The sequence below is a fragment of the Diabrotica virgifera genome, chromosome 3 (genome assembly GCF_917563875.1).
Source record: "Diabrotica virgifera virgifera chromosome 3, PGI_DIABVI_V3a".
NCBI lineage: Eukaryota > Metazoa > Arthropoda > Insecta > Coleoptera > Chrysomelidae > Diabrotica > Diabrotica virgifera.
In genome coordinates this window covers 37233244-37250335 of record NC_065445.1, presented here as the reverse complement: position 1 = coordinate 37250335, position 17092 = coordinate 37233244, and the positions used below count along the sequence as shown (strand labels likewise).

Here is a 17092-nt window from a genome sequence, read left to right as displayed (position 1 = left end):
AGTTTCTTTCAGTAATAAAATACTTGCAGCTTAATAAAAAAAATTATTAGAACTTCCTTTCAATGTGCACACTTCCTAAAAGTCCAATTGTCTAATCTATGCTACTTGTGAATGCATATTTGTTTATTTATTATTGTTTAATAAAATTTAGCTTGGGCCCACATGTTTAATAAAACATGTAGGCGCAATGAATATAAATATTGTTTTTATTACATGATATATTTGTAGATACATCGTAAATAGATCAGCAACTCAAATATTATTAATTAAATTATTAAATGAAAATATGTACCTACATACACAAATTTTATTAATAATTAGGTATTTATTATCAATATACATATAATAATCAAAATGTAATCGTCTACTATAATAATATACTAATATATTAATTAAAAGGAGGCAAGAAGGAAATCCGTGAGCTTTATAACTAAATTTAAAATAATCTAAAATGTATTTTCCTATTTTTGATCTTACATAAAGATATTTTCATTAGGTACATATGAAAACGGTAAAATAACTTTCCGCACATCTTATTGATGTTTATAGTGTGTAATGTTGTTCTCCACATATTTTTTTATTTTTTTGTTTTACAAAAATCACATTTTTTAAAAACCAAATCACATAGAGTGATTCAGTATACAGAGTGGACCAAAGAAAAGAGTCCACCTCGATATTTGGCGGTATTTATTAGATTTTTAGGAAATGATGAAACAGGTCAATTTCTGATATAAAGGGGACACATTTTTACGGTATATACATATACATGTCATTTGTCAACCCCCTCCCTTCCATTTATTTTTAAATAAGGAATAGGGGTCGTGTGCTAGCTCATTTGAAAGATTATTCAATTGTCTATTCAGTAATATAAACATTATTAATACACATAAAAATAATTATTTATACAGGGTGTCCAAGGAAAAATTTTTTAAATTAAATTAATTGACACAAAAGAAGAATGTATGTAATTTATTTAATTCAAAATACATTCTACTGCTGTCACAAAATAGAAAAAAATGTTTTTTGATAAATAAACATTGCTTTTCGCTTAATTTCAATGTACAAGCTGCCACCCATCTGCCTCTTGGTAGGTTGAATATTGAATTTAAGCAACAAACAATATTTATTTATCAAATAAACATTTTTTCCATTTTTTGTCAGCAGTAGAATGTTTTTTGAATTAAATAAATTACATACATTCTTCTTTTTGTGCCAATTAATTTAATTAAAAAAAATTATATTGGACACCGTGTATAAATAATTATGTTAATGTTTATATTACTGAATAGAGAATTGAATAACCATTCAAATGAGCTAGCAGACGACCCCTATTCTCTATTTAAAAATAAGGGGTCGGAAAGTGGAAGGGAGGGGGTTGACAAATGACAGATGTATGTGCCGTAAAAATGTGTCCCCCTTAGATCTAAGTAGGTATTCAGGATAAGATATTAAAAAATAGGGAAATATAATGTCAATGCTTCATTTTAAAATTTGTTTGGATCATTTCGCAAAGTTTTCAGATGAAGCATATCAAAATACTAGTTTTAAACAACAGGTGTTTAAACAGTTACTGTTTGAAGATATTTCTTAGTTAAACAAAAATCTACATTACAGCTCACTAAATCCGACATTTTGGACATCTCAACGGACGTAGCTGTCAGATATTGTTAGATGATACTAAAGTATGTAATTGATTAGGCAAACAACAATGTTTAATGCCCAATACTTATACGTTTAACATCAATATTCGTCTTATTGAACTCATTTTTAAGTATTATTATTGTTTTTAGCCAGACTATGGTTATATAAAGACCTAACGTCACATCCTGCAGCGCAATATGCCGCTTGGGTTATTCTTCCCACCACACTAGTTTTGTTTAGTGCTGGGTTTGTACAACTTGTGGCGCCACAGGCTATTGGTAAGTTACATAAAATAAACATAGGAAGAAGACAGTATCATAGATAATTAACAATTATTTTATATTGTTTACAGGTTCAGGTATACCAGAAATGAAAACAATACTCAGAGGAGTAGCTTTAAAGGAATATCTAACATTCCGAACACTTGTTGCCAAAATTGTTGGTTTAACTGCCGTATTAGGAAGTAGTATGCCGTTAGGTAAGAACAGTTTGCCTTTAGATAAGAAACAGTTCAAATAAGATGCTCAAATTAAGATCTCCTCACTTCTTGGACTAAACCAACCTTTGCTGTGAATGATAATATTTTCACGGACAAAAATAGTTTTTATCAACAGTGTTTCTTCTCAATTTCCTTAAAGGTAGGTACAGATATGCGAGCCGAAGTGGTCGCGAATCATTTGCGAGCTGTCCGTTCGTCGCTCGTCATAAACCTGTCGGTTTTTGAGGCGAACGCAAAGGATATTAGCAGTTCAATTTGGACGCAGCGATATTGTCTGTTCTTGCCGCCGCATTGAGATTGTGTGACTTGTTCCTAGTTTGAATTTAGTTTGTTATAAATTTTGTATAATTGTAAATAAAAGTGGTCAAATTAAGTATGTAAATTGTAAACGTGTAAAAGTACGTGTGAACGATCAACAGTCAGAGGAAATTGAAACCAGACGTCAGGTGAGACAGGGATGAGTGTTGTCGCCAATTATTTTAATGCCTACTGAAAAGAGATCTTGAAAAGAGCTCTTGAGGGTGAAACAGCTGGAATAATAGTAAATGGAGTTCTCATTAATAACATTAGATACGGATGACACTGTCATATTAGCCGATAATATTGGGGATCTTCAGAGGCTGGTCATCAGAATAGCATATAAATCAAATGAACTTTTCAGATCAGCCGCGTTTAAAATCCGAATAGCTATGACGATTGCCGATCTCCGTCCGGAGATGGCACTTAAAGAAGAAGAAGAAATTGTGACATGTTAATTTCCTTTCACTCCAAAAATACACAACCTGCTTGCACTTCTACACAAACAAAATTGCTTTGCACAAGTTGGTTCGTCGCTGTCCATGGGTCGTGATGATTTTGCGATGAGTTCTCTGTAAATATATTTTCAACGAACTGTTCGCAAACAGCTCGGGAGCAGTTTGCGAACAATTTGGCTCCCATATGTGTACCCATCTTAAGAGTCAGATACATGCCCAAAAATTTACCATCTTATTTTATATCTACAAGCACTTTACAGTTTTCCCAAAATAATAAATTTTAATGAGAGACAGCTTAATGAGAGACAGCTTAATGAGAGACAGCGTAAGATTTAATTTGTTCAGAGATCACCACCATCCGTTTACTAAGCAAAATAATTTAGCTTACTAGCTGGATTTAGTTTGACTCATAGCGCACCACAAAGCCGTGCTGACGACTTATATAAGAAGAAACGCACGTTAACGGATAGTGGTGATCTCATAAAACAAATTAAACGTTAAGCGGTCTCTAATTATCTTAGTTCTACTCACACTTTGACAACAAGGAAGCAAAAATTCGTTGAATTTTTGCAGCATTCGTTGAATGCAATTGTAGATTCCCCAGGTCTATCATTTATCAGTCCGTTTGCAATTGCAAATTGTAAAAGGCTCAGATTTTAGGTTGTTACCAAAATTTTGCTTTCAGTTGTAAAAGATCTATAGTACTTCTGTATTTTATATTTCTCGTCGTTTATTTAATTTTAGTTTACTTAATGTAGGTTTTTAGTTAAGTTTAATTCACATTTAGTTAAACCAAAAAATATGAAATTTGAAAGTTAATGTAAAATTTGATGTAGGTAAAGAAGGACCTTTCGTTCATATAGCTAGTATCTCAGCAACATTACTCAGCAAGCTAGTCACCGGATTTCAAGGTATATATGAGAACGAGAGTCGAACGACAGAAATGTTGGCAGCTGCCTGTGCCGCAGGGGTTGCCAGTTGTTTTGCAGCTCCAGTTGGAGGTAAGTCAATCACTTGTTTACATTCATTATTATTTGTATACTTTACACTCTTTTCCGTTAGTTGTACAGGGTGTTTCATTGGGAAACGAAAATAATTTAAAGGTGAATCGAGGTCACCGAGGCCGTTCTAGGTATACTAAATTTTTTGCCCTACCGACTTTTATATCCGAGTTACAGGGTGTTTTATCGATTTTGCTAATTTTTTTCCTAAGCCATAACTTTAGAACCACCCTGTATATTTTTTTAATATGTGGTACACATATGTTTCATTCAAAATCCAAACGACCGACATACTAATCAAAAGAAAAATCCAGGTTCGGATTAACAAAAAATTATAAAGTAATTGCGACCTTAAAAAAACACCCTGTATATTGAAATTTTGAAAATATGTTTGCATATTTTTTGAAAAGAGCACAAAAAACTAAGTCTAATAGTTCGCTTCGATTTTTCGGCCAGACAATTTTTTTATTTTAAAACAAACTAAGTTATCAATCGAAGCAGCGCAGAAAACGACAATAAATATCGCCTCCGTACCACCAGATTGACAACAGGTGGAATACTTTCTTTGGTTACACCTCCTGAGACTTTTACAATTTATAAGTCATACAGGTGCCGAGAAAATTAAGATGAGAGAATTTTAAATAATTCACAACTCATCTACTCAGCATGGTAGAGCTCCAACAAGAAAGATTCCTTAATACTCAAAAGAGTAAATGAATTAAAAATGTATAAACATTCTCAATTTCTTTGCAAAACGAAAATGCAGCAGCTGCATAATACTCTGGTTAAAGCGGAGAGTGCAGGAAGAGTCTATACCGGTTTCGGTTTCGTTTTGCAAAGAAATTGAGAATGTTTATACATTTTTAATTCATTTACTCTTTTGAGTATTAAGGAATCTTTCTTGTTGGAGCTCTACCATGCTGAGTAGATGAGTTGTGAATTATTTAAAATTCTCTCATCTTAATTTTCTCGGCACCTGTATGACTTATAAATTGTAAAAGTCTCAGGAGGTGTAACCAAAGAAAGTATTCCACCTGTTGTCAATCTGGTGGTACGGAGGCGATATTTATTGTCGTTTTCTGCGCTGCTTCGATTGATAACTTAGTTTGTTTTCCGGTAGATGGCCCTAGTTCATCCGTGACATTTCTTTCTTTGCAATTCGGGAAGGCCCTAAGCTATGGTAAATGGTTAAAGCGGAGAGAAGAGGATATGGGTTTACTGATGAGGGGAAAAAGATCTCCGAAACCGGTATAGACTCTTCCTGCACTCTCCGCTTTAACCAGAGTATTATGCAGCTGCTGCATTTTCGTTTTGCAAAGAAATTGAGAATGTTTATACATTTTTAATTCATTTACTCTTTTGAGTATTGAGGAATCTTTCTTGTTGGAGCTCTACCATGCTGAGTAGATGAGTTGTGAATTATTTAAAATTCTCTCATCTTAATTTTCTCGGCACCTGTATGACTTATAAATTGTAAAAGTCTCAGGAGGTGTAACCAAAGAAAGTATTCCACCTGTTGTCAATCTGGTGGTACGGAGGCGATATTTATTGTCGTTTTCTGCGCTGCTTCGATTGATAACTTAGTTTGTTTTCCGGTAGATGGCCCTAGTTCATCCGTGACATTTCTTTCTTTGCAATTCGGGAAGGCCCTAAGCTATGGTAAATGGTTAAAGCGGAGAGAAGAGGATATGGGTTTACTGATGAGGGGAAAAAGATCTCCGAAACCGGTATAGACTCTTCCTGCACTCTCCGCTTTAACCAGAGTATTATGCAGCTGCTGCATTTTCGTTTTGCAAAGAAATTAAGAATGTTTATACATTTTTTTTTATTTTAATTTTGAAATTATATTGAATTTTTAAGAACTCAACATTAAAAAGCAGTTATTATTAACTTTTAATTATAAATTATTAAAGTTATTGAATAAATAAATACTCAAGTTTTAAAATGAATCAATACTTATATACCACATTGGAAAGACCCAATTATTAATCACAAGAAAAATCCAGGTCCGGGTTAACAAAAAAACATAAAGTAATTGTGACCTTGAAACAACACCCTGCATATTGACATTTTCAAAATTTGTTTGCATATTTGAAAAGACCACAAAAATCCGAGTTTATCGGTTCACTTTGTTTTATTGTGCAAAAATTTATTAACTTGAATTTTGAAATTAAATACATTCAAATTCTTAAGAACCCTAAAAATAAGCAAGTTTTTAAAGCACTTTTAATAATAAATCATTCAAGGTAATGAATAAATACTAATTTTAAAATAATCAGTTATTATTTACTGCGTTAGAAGGACTGACTTACTAATCACAAGAAAAATGCAGGTCCGTATTAACAACAAAATACAAAGTAATTGTGACCTTGAAAAAATATTGAAATTTTTAAAATATGTTTGCACACCTGAAGAGAGCACGAAAAACTAAGTTTAATGTCCCGCTTTAATTTTTGTGCAGACAATTTAATGACATTACTTTTGAAATTATATCGAAATTTTTATTATGAGTTCCCAGAGTCCTTAAAAATTTCGACATAATTTCAAAATTAAATTCATTAAATTGTCTGGCCAAAAAAATGAAGCTAACGATTAAACTTAGTTTTTTGTGCACTTTTCATACCTATGTGCAAACGGATTTTGAAAATTTCAATATAGAGGGTGTTGTTTCAAGGTTACAATTACTTTATATTGTTTTGTTAATCCGGACCTGGATTTTGTTGTGATTGGTAAGTGGGTCGTTAGAATGTCGTAAATAAGTATTGATTATTTTTAAAATGGGTATTTATTTAATAACTTTAATAATTTAAGTGCTTTAAAAATCTGCTTTTTAATTTCAGTGTTCTTAAAAGTATCAATATATATAATTTCAAAATTAAAGTCATTAAATTTCCTTTACAAAAAATTAAAGCAAACCGATAAATCAGATTTTTGTGGTCTTTTCAAATGCGCAAACAAATTTTGAAAATTTCAATATACAAGGTGTTGTTTCTAAATCACAATTACTTTATGTTTCTTTTTTATCCGGACCTGGATTTTTCTTGTGATTAGTGTGTCGGTCATTTGGGTTTTGGATGAGACATATGTGTAGGAGATATAAAAAAAATATACAGGGTGGTTCTAAAGTTATGACTTAGGAAAAAAATTGGCAAAATCGATGAAGCACCCTGTAACTCAGTTATAAAAGTCGGTAGGGCAAAAAATGTAGTATACCTAGAACCGCCTCGGTGACCTCTATTCACAGTTAAAGTATTTCCGTTTCCCAATTAAACACCTTATATATGAAATCCAAAATTCACAACGAAAGAATTTTACTTTTTTTTACCATTTTACCAAGAATTTTTTATACCATCAATCACAAAAAACTTTTATCCAAAAACCCTTTATAAAAGGTGTACAATTTTTATATATCGAAATTTATATTTTACATATATGTCTATCGAAAACGTTTTGTGATTGATGCAGTCCTTGAAGGGATTTTAATAAAAGTTTGATATCGATATAGGCATGGATAAGAGAAGGACCCAAAAAACATGTTAGAAACAGGATGTAATATGCCAAATTCATAAATTTTACGAAAACTTTTTGGAAAGTTTGTATTAGAAAACCAAAAAGTATTGTAGAAACAGGAGGATTTTATTGTGTTGTTACACCTCTAGTAGTAAAATAATTTTTACCCTCAAGAGATTTTTTACCCACCGAAAACTTATACCTAGGAAATCCCGGGTAGCAAACATTCAAAAGGTGGTTTTACCTAAATAATAGACATTTTGAAGTTGTCCCCCGCCATCCTCCTGGTAGGCATTGCAATTATAGCACTAGCTATAAGCACTTGTAGTTTATAGCACTTAAAAAATGCTATGATACTAAAGGCGCATGTTAGTCTGTAATCTTAACCGCTATGTAGCTTTCTGAATTTTTTATGTTACATTATCATAGTATTAGTATTGCTATGCTCTACTTTATCTTTTTATTTAGATTGATTAGCAAATTCTTAATTTAATTAATTATTCAATTACTTTAATCACTGCCCATGTAAAACAAAACTAAATTCGATTTAAATATTCCAATAAATCTTATTCTCAGGGCTAATTTTCTATTTGATACAATACCTATGATTTGTGGCTTCTAGTATTTCTAGTTGCTTACTTCTTCCAGGATGGAACAGGGAAATTAAAAACATTCAATATCATCTAATTGTAATATATTATTCATTTACCAAATAAGCCGTGTACATATTATGATTTAAAAAATACTAAAATTTACTTTGTTGCAACAATATCTTACTTAATAAATCAAACTTTAATTCTGATATCTCTTTGTTTTAACAAAAAACATTATTAAAATAAATTATTTTTTTCTCATACTAAATTTAATATAATTTATTTTATTCATTTGAATTGAATTCTTAAATTTAAAATGACTAACTGTGTTATAGTAATGTTCAATAAACAAATAAGCAAATATGGTTTTGATATTTAAACAAATTCTCTCCATTCCGACACAAGATTTGACTAACTTTTTGTTCCTTCACTTCCTCTTTTTCTGGATTACGTGGTTCTCGATTCCCCCAACGTACTCTCTGGATGTTGCAAAAAAGGTCCCTCTCGTCCAAACTACTTCCAAGACAACACACAGGAATTGCTCGAATTCTGTTACTCAATTTCCTCCTTGTTCGATATATTGTGCAAATAGATATCAATCAGCTACTCGTTCTAGACAAAACAAAGGAATCTCCCTCGGACCAGGAAAACTCACTTTTCAACCGGTCGACAATTCGGTTTCAACTTGATTCTGCTCGCAAAGCCGATCACAACACTGTACACTGATCTCTCACTTTTGGAAACTCGACTGCTCTCTTCAAATATCCATTATACAGTGACCCTCTTTTCTCTCACAAATTCAGACTCCAACCTACTTATCCCTTCTGCCGATCTTTTCCACCCAATCAAAAACAAGCCTCTCTCAAAACCTTTCCTACCCATTTCTTAAGAACCAAACATTTTTCTATATAACTTTCCAATTTGTCAAATTTTAAGAAATATCATAATTAGATTTTTCCTACATACTACTTTTACTTCTAAAAACTAAAACAAAGTGTTTACCATCATTAAAAACCTTCCCGGAAACATTTTAAAAACATTATTGTTCTCGCCAAACGATATGTCCACTTTCTAAACCCCGAATTGTTTATTAGTGTACCAATTCACTTCGTCGAATCATTATCACTAATCGTTTTCACTTTCACGAAACACTGTCTAATAGCTAAATTAGATTGGGATGAGAATCTATGATCTAATGGTCTTTTACATAAATTTAATTTTCTTTTTAAATGATGAACTATATTTTTTGAATTTAAAAAAACAATTCTACAACAGTATATAATATGTATTATACAATAAAATACAAATCTTTTTTTTTTATTTTTAGGTGTACTATTTAGTATAGAAGTAACTTCAGTATACTTCGCTGTGAGAAACTATTGGAGGGGTTTCTTTGCTGCTGTTTGTGGAGCATCGACATTTCGACTTTTAGCAGTTTGGTTCCAGAAAGCGGAAACAGTAACGGCAGTGTTTAGAACAAATTTTTTTATGGACTTTCCATTTGACCCTCAAGAATTGTTTGTGTTTGCACTTCTTGGGTAAGAGTTTGTGATTTAACGAAATGTAATTAACTATTATTTTTAAATAGGTCACAATATACATGGCGTCCAGAAACTCTCCCGACAAACGAACACCGGAGATTCCTCAGATAATTTAAAAATAATTAAACCCAATTCATCTAGTCCGAACATGCTTCCTAAGGGAGCTAGAGCTCTTTAAATATGGCGTCTTGTAATTAGTTTTTAAAATAGCGTAAGAACTCCTCTATTTAGAACAACAAAAACTGGTACGTCTATTTTTCTTCCAGAGATGAATCTATTCCATCAATTATTGCGAATTTCTAGTACCGGTCACAGGCTTCCGTTTTGGGTAGGGCAACGGTTATTTTATTCCATAACTATTTTGTCTTTAACTTTTAAGTATTTTTGAACTGTATTTTTATTTTGTCTTTAAACTCTGAGGTATTTTAGTACTAGAAGGTACTCTTGCTTTAAGTCGATATAATTCATCGTTTTCTAAAAGAATAGATTTGAAAATTTTTCGTGTTTTGAATTTTTTAAAAACTTTTCAAAAAAAAGCTATTTAGAGAAACGAAAATTGATACGCTTATTTATCTTCCAGAGATGAATCGATTTATCTCTGGAAGATAAATAGGCGTATTAGTTTTCGTTTCTCTAAATAGAAGCGTTCTGGAGCTATTTTAGAAAAAAACTACTTACATTTTTTTTATTAACCCCACATTTATTACAATCTATCTATACAATCTAAACCTAAATGTTTAGGTAGATAACAGACAATAAGTAATAGGACTGACAATAATTAGGAATGACATGTAGGGAGGCACCCAGTGATGCACCCCTTTTTTAAAACTTAGCCTACAACACTGACTATTTCTGACACAAACTTATACACATTAATTTAGTACCTATTGTTCACTTAACTCTAACGGAACTTTTCGTTTTAACCTACGAACAGTACGCGGTTTATTCACTAAAGTTTTTTGCTAACACGTTTGGATGCACTTTAAGTTTCTTTGTATGTTTTTTCGCGCACTTTTTGATGTCATCTTTGACGTATGGTAGTCCGGCGTCCCGATGGATGGCTTCATTGGTTATGAACCATGGAACTCCTAGTATCGATCTCAATATTTTGGACTGAAATCTTTGGATGATTTCAATGTTGGAATGTGCGGCGGTTCCCCAAAATTCTATCCCATAAGTCCACACTGGTTTTAGGAAGGATTTGTAGATTAATATTTTATTTTAAGTTGATAGTTTTGATTTTTTTCCCAACAGCCAATTATGGTTCTTAACTTATGGCCCAGTTGTTTTCGCTTAGTAAATATATGCTTCCTCCAGTTTAATCTTCTGTCCAAGTACATACCTAGATATTTGACTTCATTTCCTTGTGGGATTCCTTTACCGTTTAAATATACAGCCGGACATGTTTCCCTACGCGTGGTAAATGTCAGGTGTAGCGATTTGTTTTCATTAATTTTGACTCTCCATTTTGTCATCCATTGTTGAATTTTATTTAGATTATTTTGTAAGATTTCTGAGGCTATTTTGGGATTTTTGTTCGATGATAATATTGCCGTATCATCCGCAAATGTGGCTGTAGTGATATGTGTATCTGTCGGTAAGTCAGCAGTGAATATAAGGTATAATATAGGTCCTAGTACACTTCCTTGGGGCACCCCAGCGAGAATTTGTTGTATGTTTGTGTATTCATTCTCATACTTTACCTGGAAGTTTCTGTTGGTGATATATGACTTTAAGAGTATATAGTAATTTGTAGGTAAATTCTGTTTTAGTTTACATAATAGACCTTTATGCCAGACTTTATCAAATGCCTGACTTACGTCCGGAAATACCGCCGAGCAGTACCTATTATTTTCAAAGTCCTCGTTGATTCTCTCTACAATTCTATGTACAGTCGGAAAAATGAAAGAATACCCATGAACGAACATATAAAACACGCTGTATTTTCCTGTCACCGTCTCATACAAAAAATTGACCAGCGCAAGTACATGTAATAAAAACTATTACATGTACTTGCGCTGGCCAATTTTTTGTATGACACGGTGACACGAAAATACAGCGTGTTTTATATGTTCGTTCATGGGTATTCTTTCATTTTTCCTGCTGTACCTGTTGTATTGTTGAATGTTGTTTTATAAACCCAAATTGGTGTGGTGGTATTAGTTTTTTGTTTTCTAGTATAGGCATTAGCTTAGCAAGTGTCAGCTTTTCAAAAACTTTGGATACCACTGGAAGAAGACTAATAGGACGGTAGGACTGTACATTTTCTGGTTCTTTTCCTTGCTTTAGTATCATTGTTATTTGTGCTAGTTTCCACTGTGATGGGAAATGACCTAGTCTCATTATAGAGTTAAATAACTGTGTCAGAAATTGGAAGCCTTTCTCTGGGAGTTGCTGAAGAGTTTTTCCTGTAATCAGGTCGTATCCTGGAGCCTTTTTTGGATCGATGTTGTGTTGTATAATATTTTTTACCTCATTTTTTATGAATCTTTTTTCAGGAAGTTCTAGTTAATAAGGTTTTGTGAGTATCGAAATAATTTCTTCTTCAGTTTGTAGTAAGTAATTTCCCTCATTTGGTGTAAAGACTTTTTTAAGGTGTGTCGCAAATGTTTCGGCCTTTTCTAGAGGACTTCTCGCCCATTGTCCTGTTTGTGTTCTTAGTGGTGGGACTGTATAGTTCTGCCTTCGTAGAGTCCTTGTAGCCTTCCATAACGAGTAGTCAGTAGCTTGAGTTGCATCTAGTTTTTGTAGGTATTCCTGAAAGCTTGCATTTTTACTACTTACAAGACGCCATCTTTAAAGAGCTCGGATTCCCTTAGGAAGCATTTTCAGACTAGATGAACTGGGTTAAATTATCTTAAAATTATTTAAGGAATCTCCGGTCTTTGTTTGTCAGAAGAGTTTCTGGACACCCTGTATAGTCACATCTATCCATCACTATCATCCGTTTTTTTCTAATACGAACCTGCAGTTTGCAAAAACTGATTGATTCGTTAAAAAAACACTATTGATAAAAATATAAGAACGCTTTAATTTTTGCCTTGGAGAGCAATCAATATCATCTAAGAAATATAATAAGAATGTATCAATTTTGCTCTAGGAAAGGGGGGACCTGAAGAATAGAGACATTAGTCTATGAAATCATGTGTACAATCCTTTCACAAGAATAATAGCAACGCGATTAGATACAAAGTTAAACATCTACTAAACATCACCTACAAACAATGAAACACCTCATAGAAAAAAACATTACAATAGAATAGCGCGCAAGTCAGCACCATTACACTATTTAGCTCCGCTACGGACAAAAGTAAAGATCTTACGACTGGTCGTTACAGTTTTCGGAGGACAATACACTTAAAAAAGAAGACCTAAGTCCTGGACTCAAATACGTTCTAAATAATTCAAACTACTTTTCTGGTATCTTGTGTTTGTCTTATGTATTTATTCATCCTTCGTCTTCTTCTTCTGGTTCCTATCCGTTTCGGATGTTGGAAATCATATTGTTGATTTCTTAAACCATGTTCTCAAATTCCGCAGGCATGATATTCTCCTTCTACCAGGTCATCGCTTACCTTTGACTTTATCTTGCAACATGGACTGCAGCATGGACTCTTGCATGGACTGATTTCTCATAACGTGTCCAACATACTAATTTTATGCGTTTGATGGTAAACACAATCTCCGGTTCCTTCTTCATTCTTTCTAAAACTTCCTTGTTCGTGATACTTACTGCCCATGATATTCTCAGTATTCTTTTATAAAGCCACACCTCAAATGCTTCAAGTTTTTTAAGAGTAGTGTCTGTAAGCGTCCATGCCTCCGCTCCGTACAATAATACAGAGAAAAAATAACAGCTCAAATGTCTCATGTTTGTATCTAGGGATATATTGTGGCTTTTGATATATTGAAGATACATATTGTTTATTCATCATATATTTAGTTATTTTGGAAATAAATTAAATACTCTACTTTTGTTTACTTTTAGGGCTTTTTCTGGACTCGGTGGAGCTTTCTACGTATGGGTGCATCGCCAGTACGTAATATTCATGCGTAACAGTAAAACTTTAAACAAATTCCTGAGCAAAAAGTAAGTTTACAATAACCACTTCTAATTTCTGGTAATCAATCTAAATAGTTTTGACCTTGCAGTCGTTTCTTGTATCCGGGAATAGTTTCCCTATTTGTTGCGAGTCTGTCCTTCCCATTGGGCCTAGGCCAGTTCGCAGCAGGAGAACTAACTACGCACGACCAGGTGGTCGCTCTCTTCAGCAACATCACTTGGACGGATGACAACTTGACTGTGTCGGAACAGCTTGTTGTAAACAATTGGAAAACTCCATGGACTGGAGTACTAGTCAATTTAGTTTGTACGATAGTTTTTAATGTAAGTTTTTTTTAACTTAATTATTAATAATTAATTTTAAAACTGGAAGAAAGATTTCAACATTTTTCAGAAAACCTTATAATTATTATACATTAAACACGGTGTACAATAACATCATGTGCAAATAATTAAGAACACTATTAGATCTTTATATCAAAAATATTATTTGAAATAAGCACAAACAAATACTTTTAGAAGTTATAGAAATATAACTAAATTTGAGTGGGAAACCTCATAACATCCGATATGCTGACGACACTTGTCAATGATGGAAAGAGTTACAGTACATTAAAACTATGGATTTAAAATAAATAAAAGAAAACAAATGTATAGTCATTATCAAACGTGATATAGGAATGTCAGAGTATCGATATAAAATGTGGGGATGCTGGCTAAAGAAAAATGAGATCCTGACTAACAGGGCCGCCGCTAAGGTGTTGGCCGCCCGTGTGCAACTTAATATTTGCCGCCCCCTTCCAACACTTTAGAAATATATACATACTAGTACCTATTTATAGAAATGTACAGAAGATGCGTAACAATAATCATTTGTAAATAGGTAAATACTTCAACATTTAGACTAATTTCCATGATCCAAGGTCCATTATAGGTGACTGAATATCATAATTTAAAGGTCCATTTAATTAAAATAAACCGTAAATATACATCAAGTATCAATTAGGCATTCCAAATCACGTGATATAATATGGCTGCTGGATGGCGAAACTGTCATCCATAGGCGTATCCCATGTTTAAACCACTTCATATTTAATTTGCTATCACAATTTCACAAATTTCGCTACACAATTAACAAAAAACAAAACCAAACAGGATATTCTTTACAAATTTGTCAATATTCAATGTAAACATTAGATACGCCATGACCACCCCCCTTAACTATGTCTATGGTCATGTCAGTTTAGCCATCCACCGACCACCACTGACAGTTCATTGGAATCCCTAATAAACAAAATAAATATATCAAGTGAAGATTTTATGTCAAATTTTGGACTTTGAAGGATTTTGATAACCACGTTTATTTTACTTACTTAAAATATCTTGCCACACCACAAGAGAACATATGAATTTGAATATCCAAATTTTAGTTTTAACGGATTTTGCTAAAGTTCTTGTATTAATTATCCTTTTTGTTATTATTTTGCAATTTTTATAAAGCATCATAATACATATATTTCACTTATAGTCGGTTCGCTAAACTCAGTCACAACTGGCTAGTGATTTTAGTAAGTAATTTTGCCAATTTGGTAAAATTGGCAAAAAATTAATTACTAAATAGTTAATAATTACTAAATAGTTAGTAATTTTGCCAATTTTGGCAAAATTGGCAAAACACAAAAAAATTACCTACTAAAATCACTAGTTAGTTGTGTCTGAGTTTAGCGAACCGGCTATATCTGGGTTTTTAATGGTGCGGTTGCATCTATCCCAGTCTCCCATCACGTATCCGACAACGCTTCAATGTCAACTTTGGAAGGTGTTTTAATAAAATTTTCCATCGAATATTCAAAGAAGAAAGAAATACATTTATAGTTCCTGTAAAGTTCTAAAAAATTCCACCGACTCAAAACTTACTTTTATTACTGCATCATTCACCGCCAGATTTAAACTATGCTCAGAACAGAAAAAAAACTGTAAATGATAAATGAAACGCATATTATTATGATCAGGTAATAATAATAATTATTGTTTGGATTATTAGAGTTTAGAATTAGAATTATTTGTATCATTACTATGTAATTATTTGAATTTGTTTTCGTTTAAAAAAAAGTATTATCAGTGGCCTGCTTTTGCTGCCCCTATTGTTGGCCGCCCGTGTGCGATGCACACTTTGCACACATGGTAGCGGCGGCCCTGCAGTGACTAAGTCAAAATTACAATCGAAATGGTTAGGACTATCCTCTTTAAGGGGCTATCCTAGTGTAAAAGTATGAAATTCATAATATACTTTTTTGGGAATTTCTAAAATAAAAAGTACTGTACCAATTCTTTTAAAAATTTTCATGAGCATTAATTATAAAAAGAAGTACATGTAAAAAACTTTTCATAAAAAATATTGAAAATTAAATTATTTATGCGCCACCTGCTGGCACCGTCAAAAAAACATAGCTCCTCTGCTGCAGTGATTAATAATAGAAGCTCCACTAATAGAGATCCTGAAATATAAAATTTCAAAGTGATTATTGAAATATACGTTATTTCTGTAAGTAGGGGTTTTTGATTGGACAAAAAATGTCAATTTGGCGGTTTGTGAAACTGAGAATTTTTTAGCTAATTTAAAAAAAATCAACACTTCGTCATTATTCTAAACTTTAATATTTTTCAAAAATCCTAGTTGATGGTATAGGACATAGGAGACAACTTATATTTCAACAATCACTTTGAAATTCTATATTTCAGGATCTCTGTTCGTCCCAATCACTGCAGCAGTGGAGCTATGTTTTTTTTTCACGGTGCCAGCAAATGGCGCATAAATCGTTTAATTTTCAATATATTTTTATGAAATTATTTATTTTTGCGTGTACTTCCTTTTATAATAAATATTTTTGCAAATTTTCAAAAAATTGTTGCAGTACTTTTTACTTTGGAAATTCCCAAAAAGTACATATATGAATTTCGTACTTTCACACTGGGATAACCCCTTAAAATGAAAGACTATTCAGAATTCTGTAGAAATTAAAAAAACAATGTTGTGTTTTTGTTTTGTTTTATTATATTATATAGTTTCATTTTATCGTTGTTAATATTTTTAATTAATACTACGTCATTTATTACAGTTTATTACGTCTATTATTTGTTCTACATTACCAGTACCAAGTGGTATATTCATACCAGTGTTCAAAATTGGAGCAGCAACCGGTAGAATAATAGGCGAATTGATGCACCTGTGGTTTCCTTCAGGTAATTATACACTATACTCAAGATATAATTTGTAATAGAAGTAGAAGTAGAACTGTACATTAATATAGACCTTTAGAGCAACGTTTGTTCTCTAATACCCGCGTAGCTTTCCTCGTATTTTTGATCAACTTTTTCACGAACTTATCAATATATTTTTTATTGATAAGTTTATATTTTATACGTGTTATTTATTTGTTAGGATTTTAAACCAATACTCTGTAATATTTTCTCATATTTTTATGCGAT

At 32.4% G+C, this 17092-nt stretch overlaps 1 protein-coding gene across 3 annotated transcripts in view; it reads left to right on the top strand.

Annotated features, from left to right (window-relative positions):
* LOC114326014 (chloride channel protein 2) overlaps positions 1-17092 on the top strand; it is a 251418-nt gene that overhangs the window by 191337 nt on the left and 42989 nt on the right. For all 3 annotated transcript variants that reach the window (XM_050647860.1, XM_050647862.1, XM_050647861.1), the window contains exons 5-11: positions 1791-1919; positions 1994-2119; positions 3732-3896; positions 9327-9537; positions 13529-13630; positions 13693-13927; positions 16723-16846. In XM_050647860.1, the coding sequence (XP_050503817.1) occupies positions 1791-1919; positions 1994-2119; positions 3732-3896; positions 9327-9537; positions 13529-13630; positions 13693-13927; positions 16723-16846 (1092 nt within the window). The remainder of the gene's footprint in view (positions 1-1790; positions 1920-1993; positions 2120-3731; positions 3897-9326; positions 9538-13528; positions 13631-13692; positions 13928-16722; positions 16847-17092) is intronic.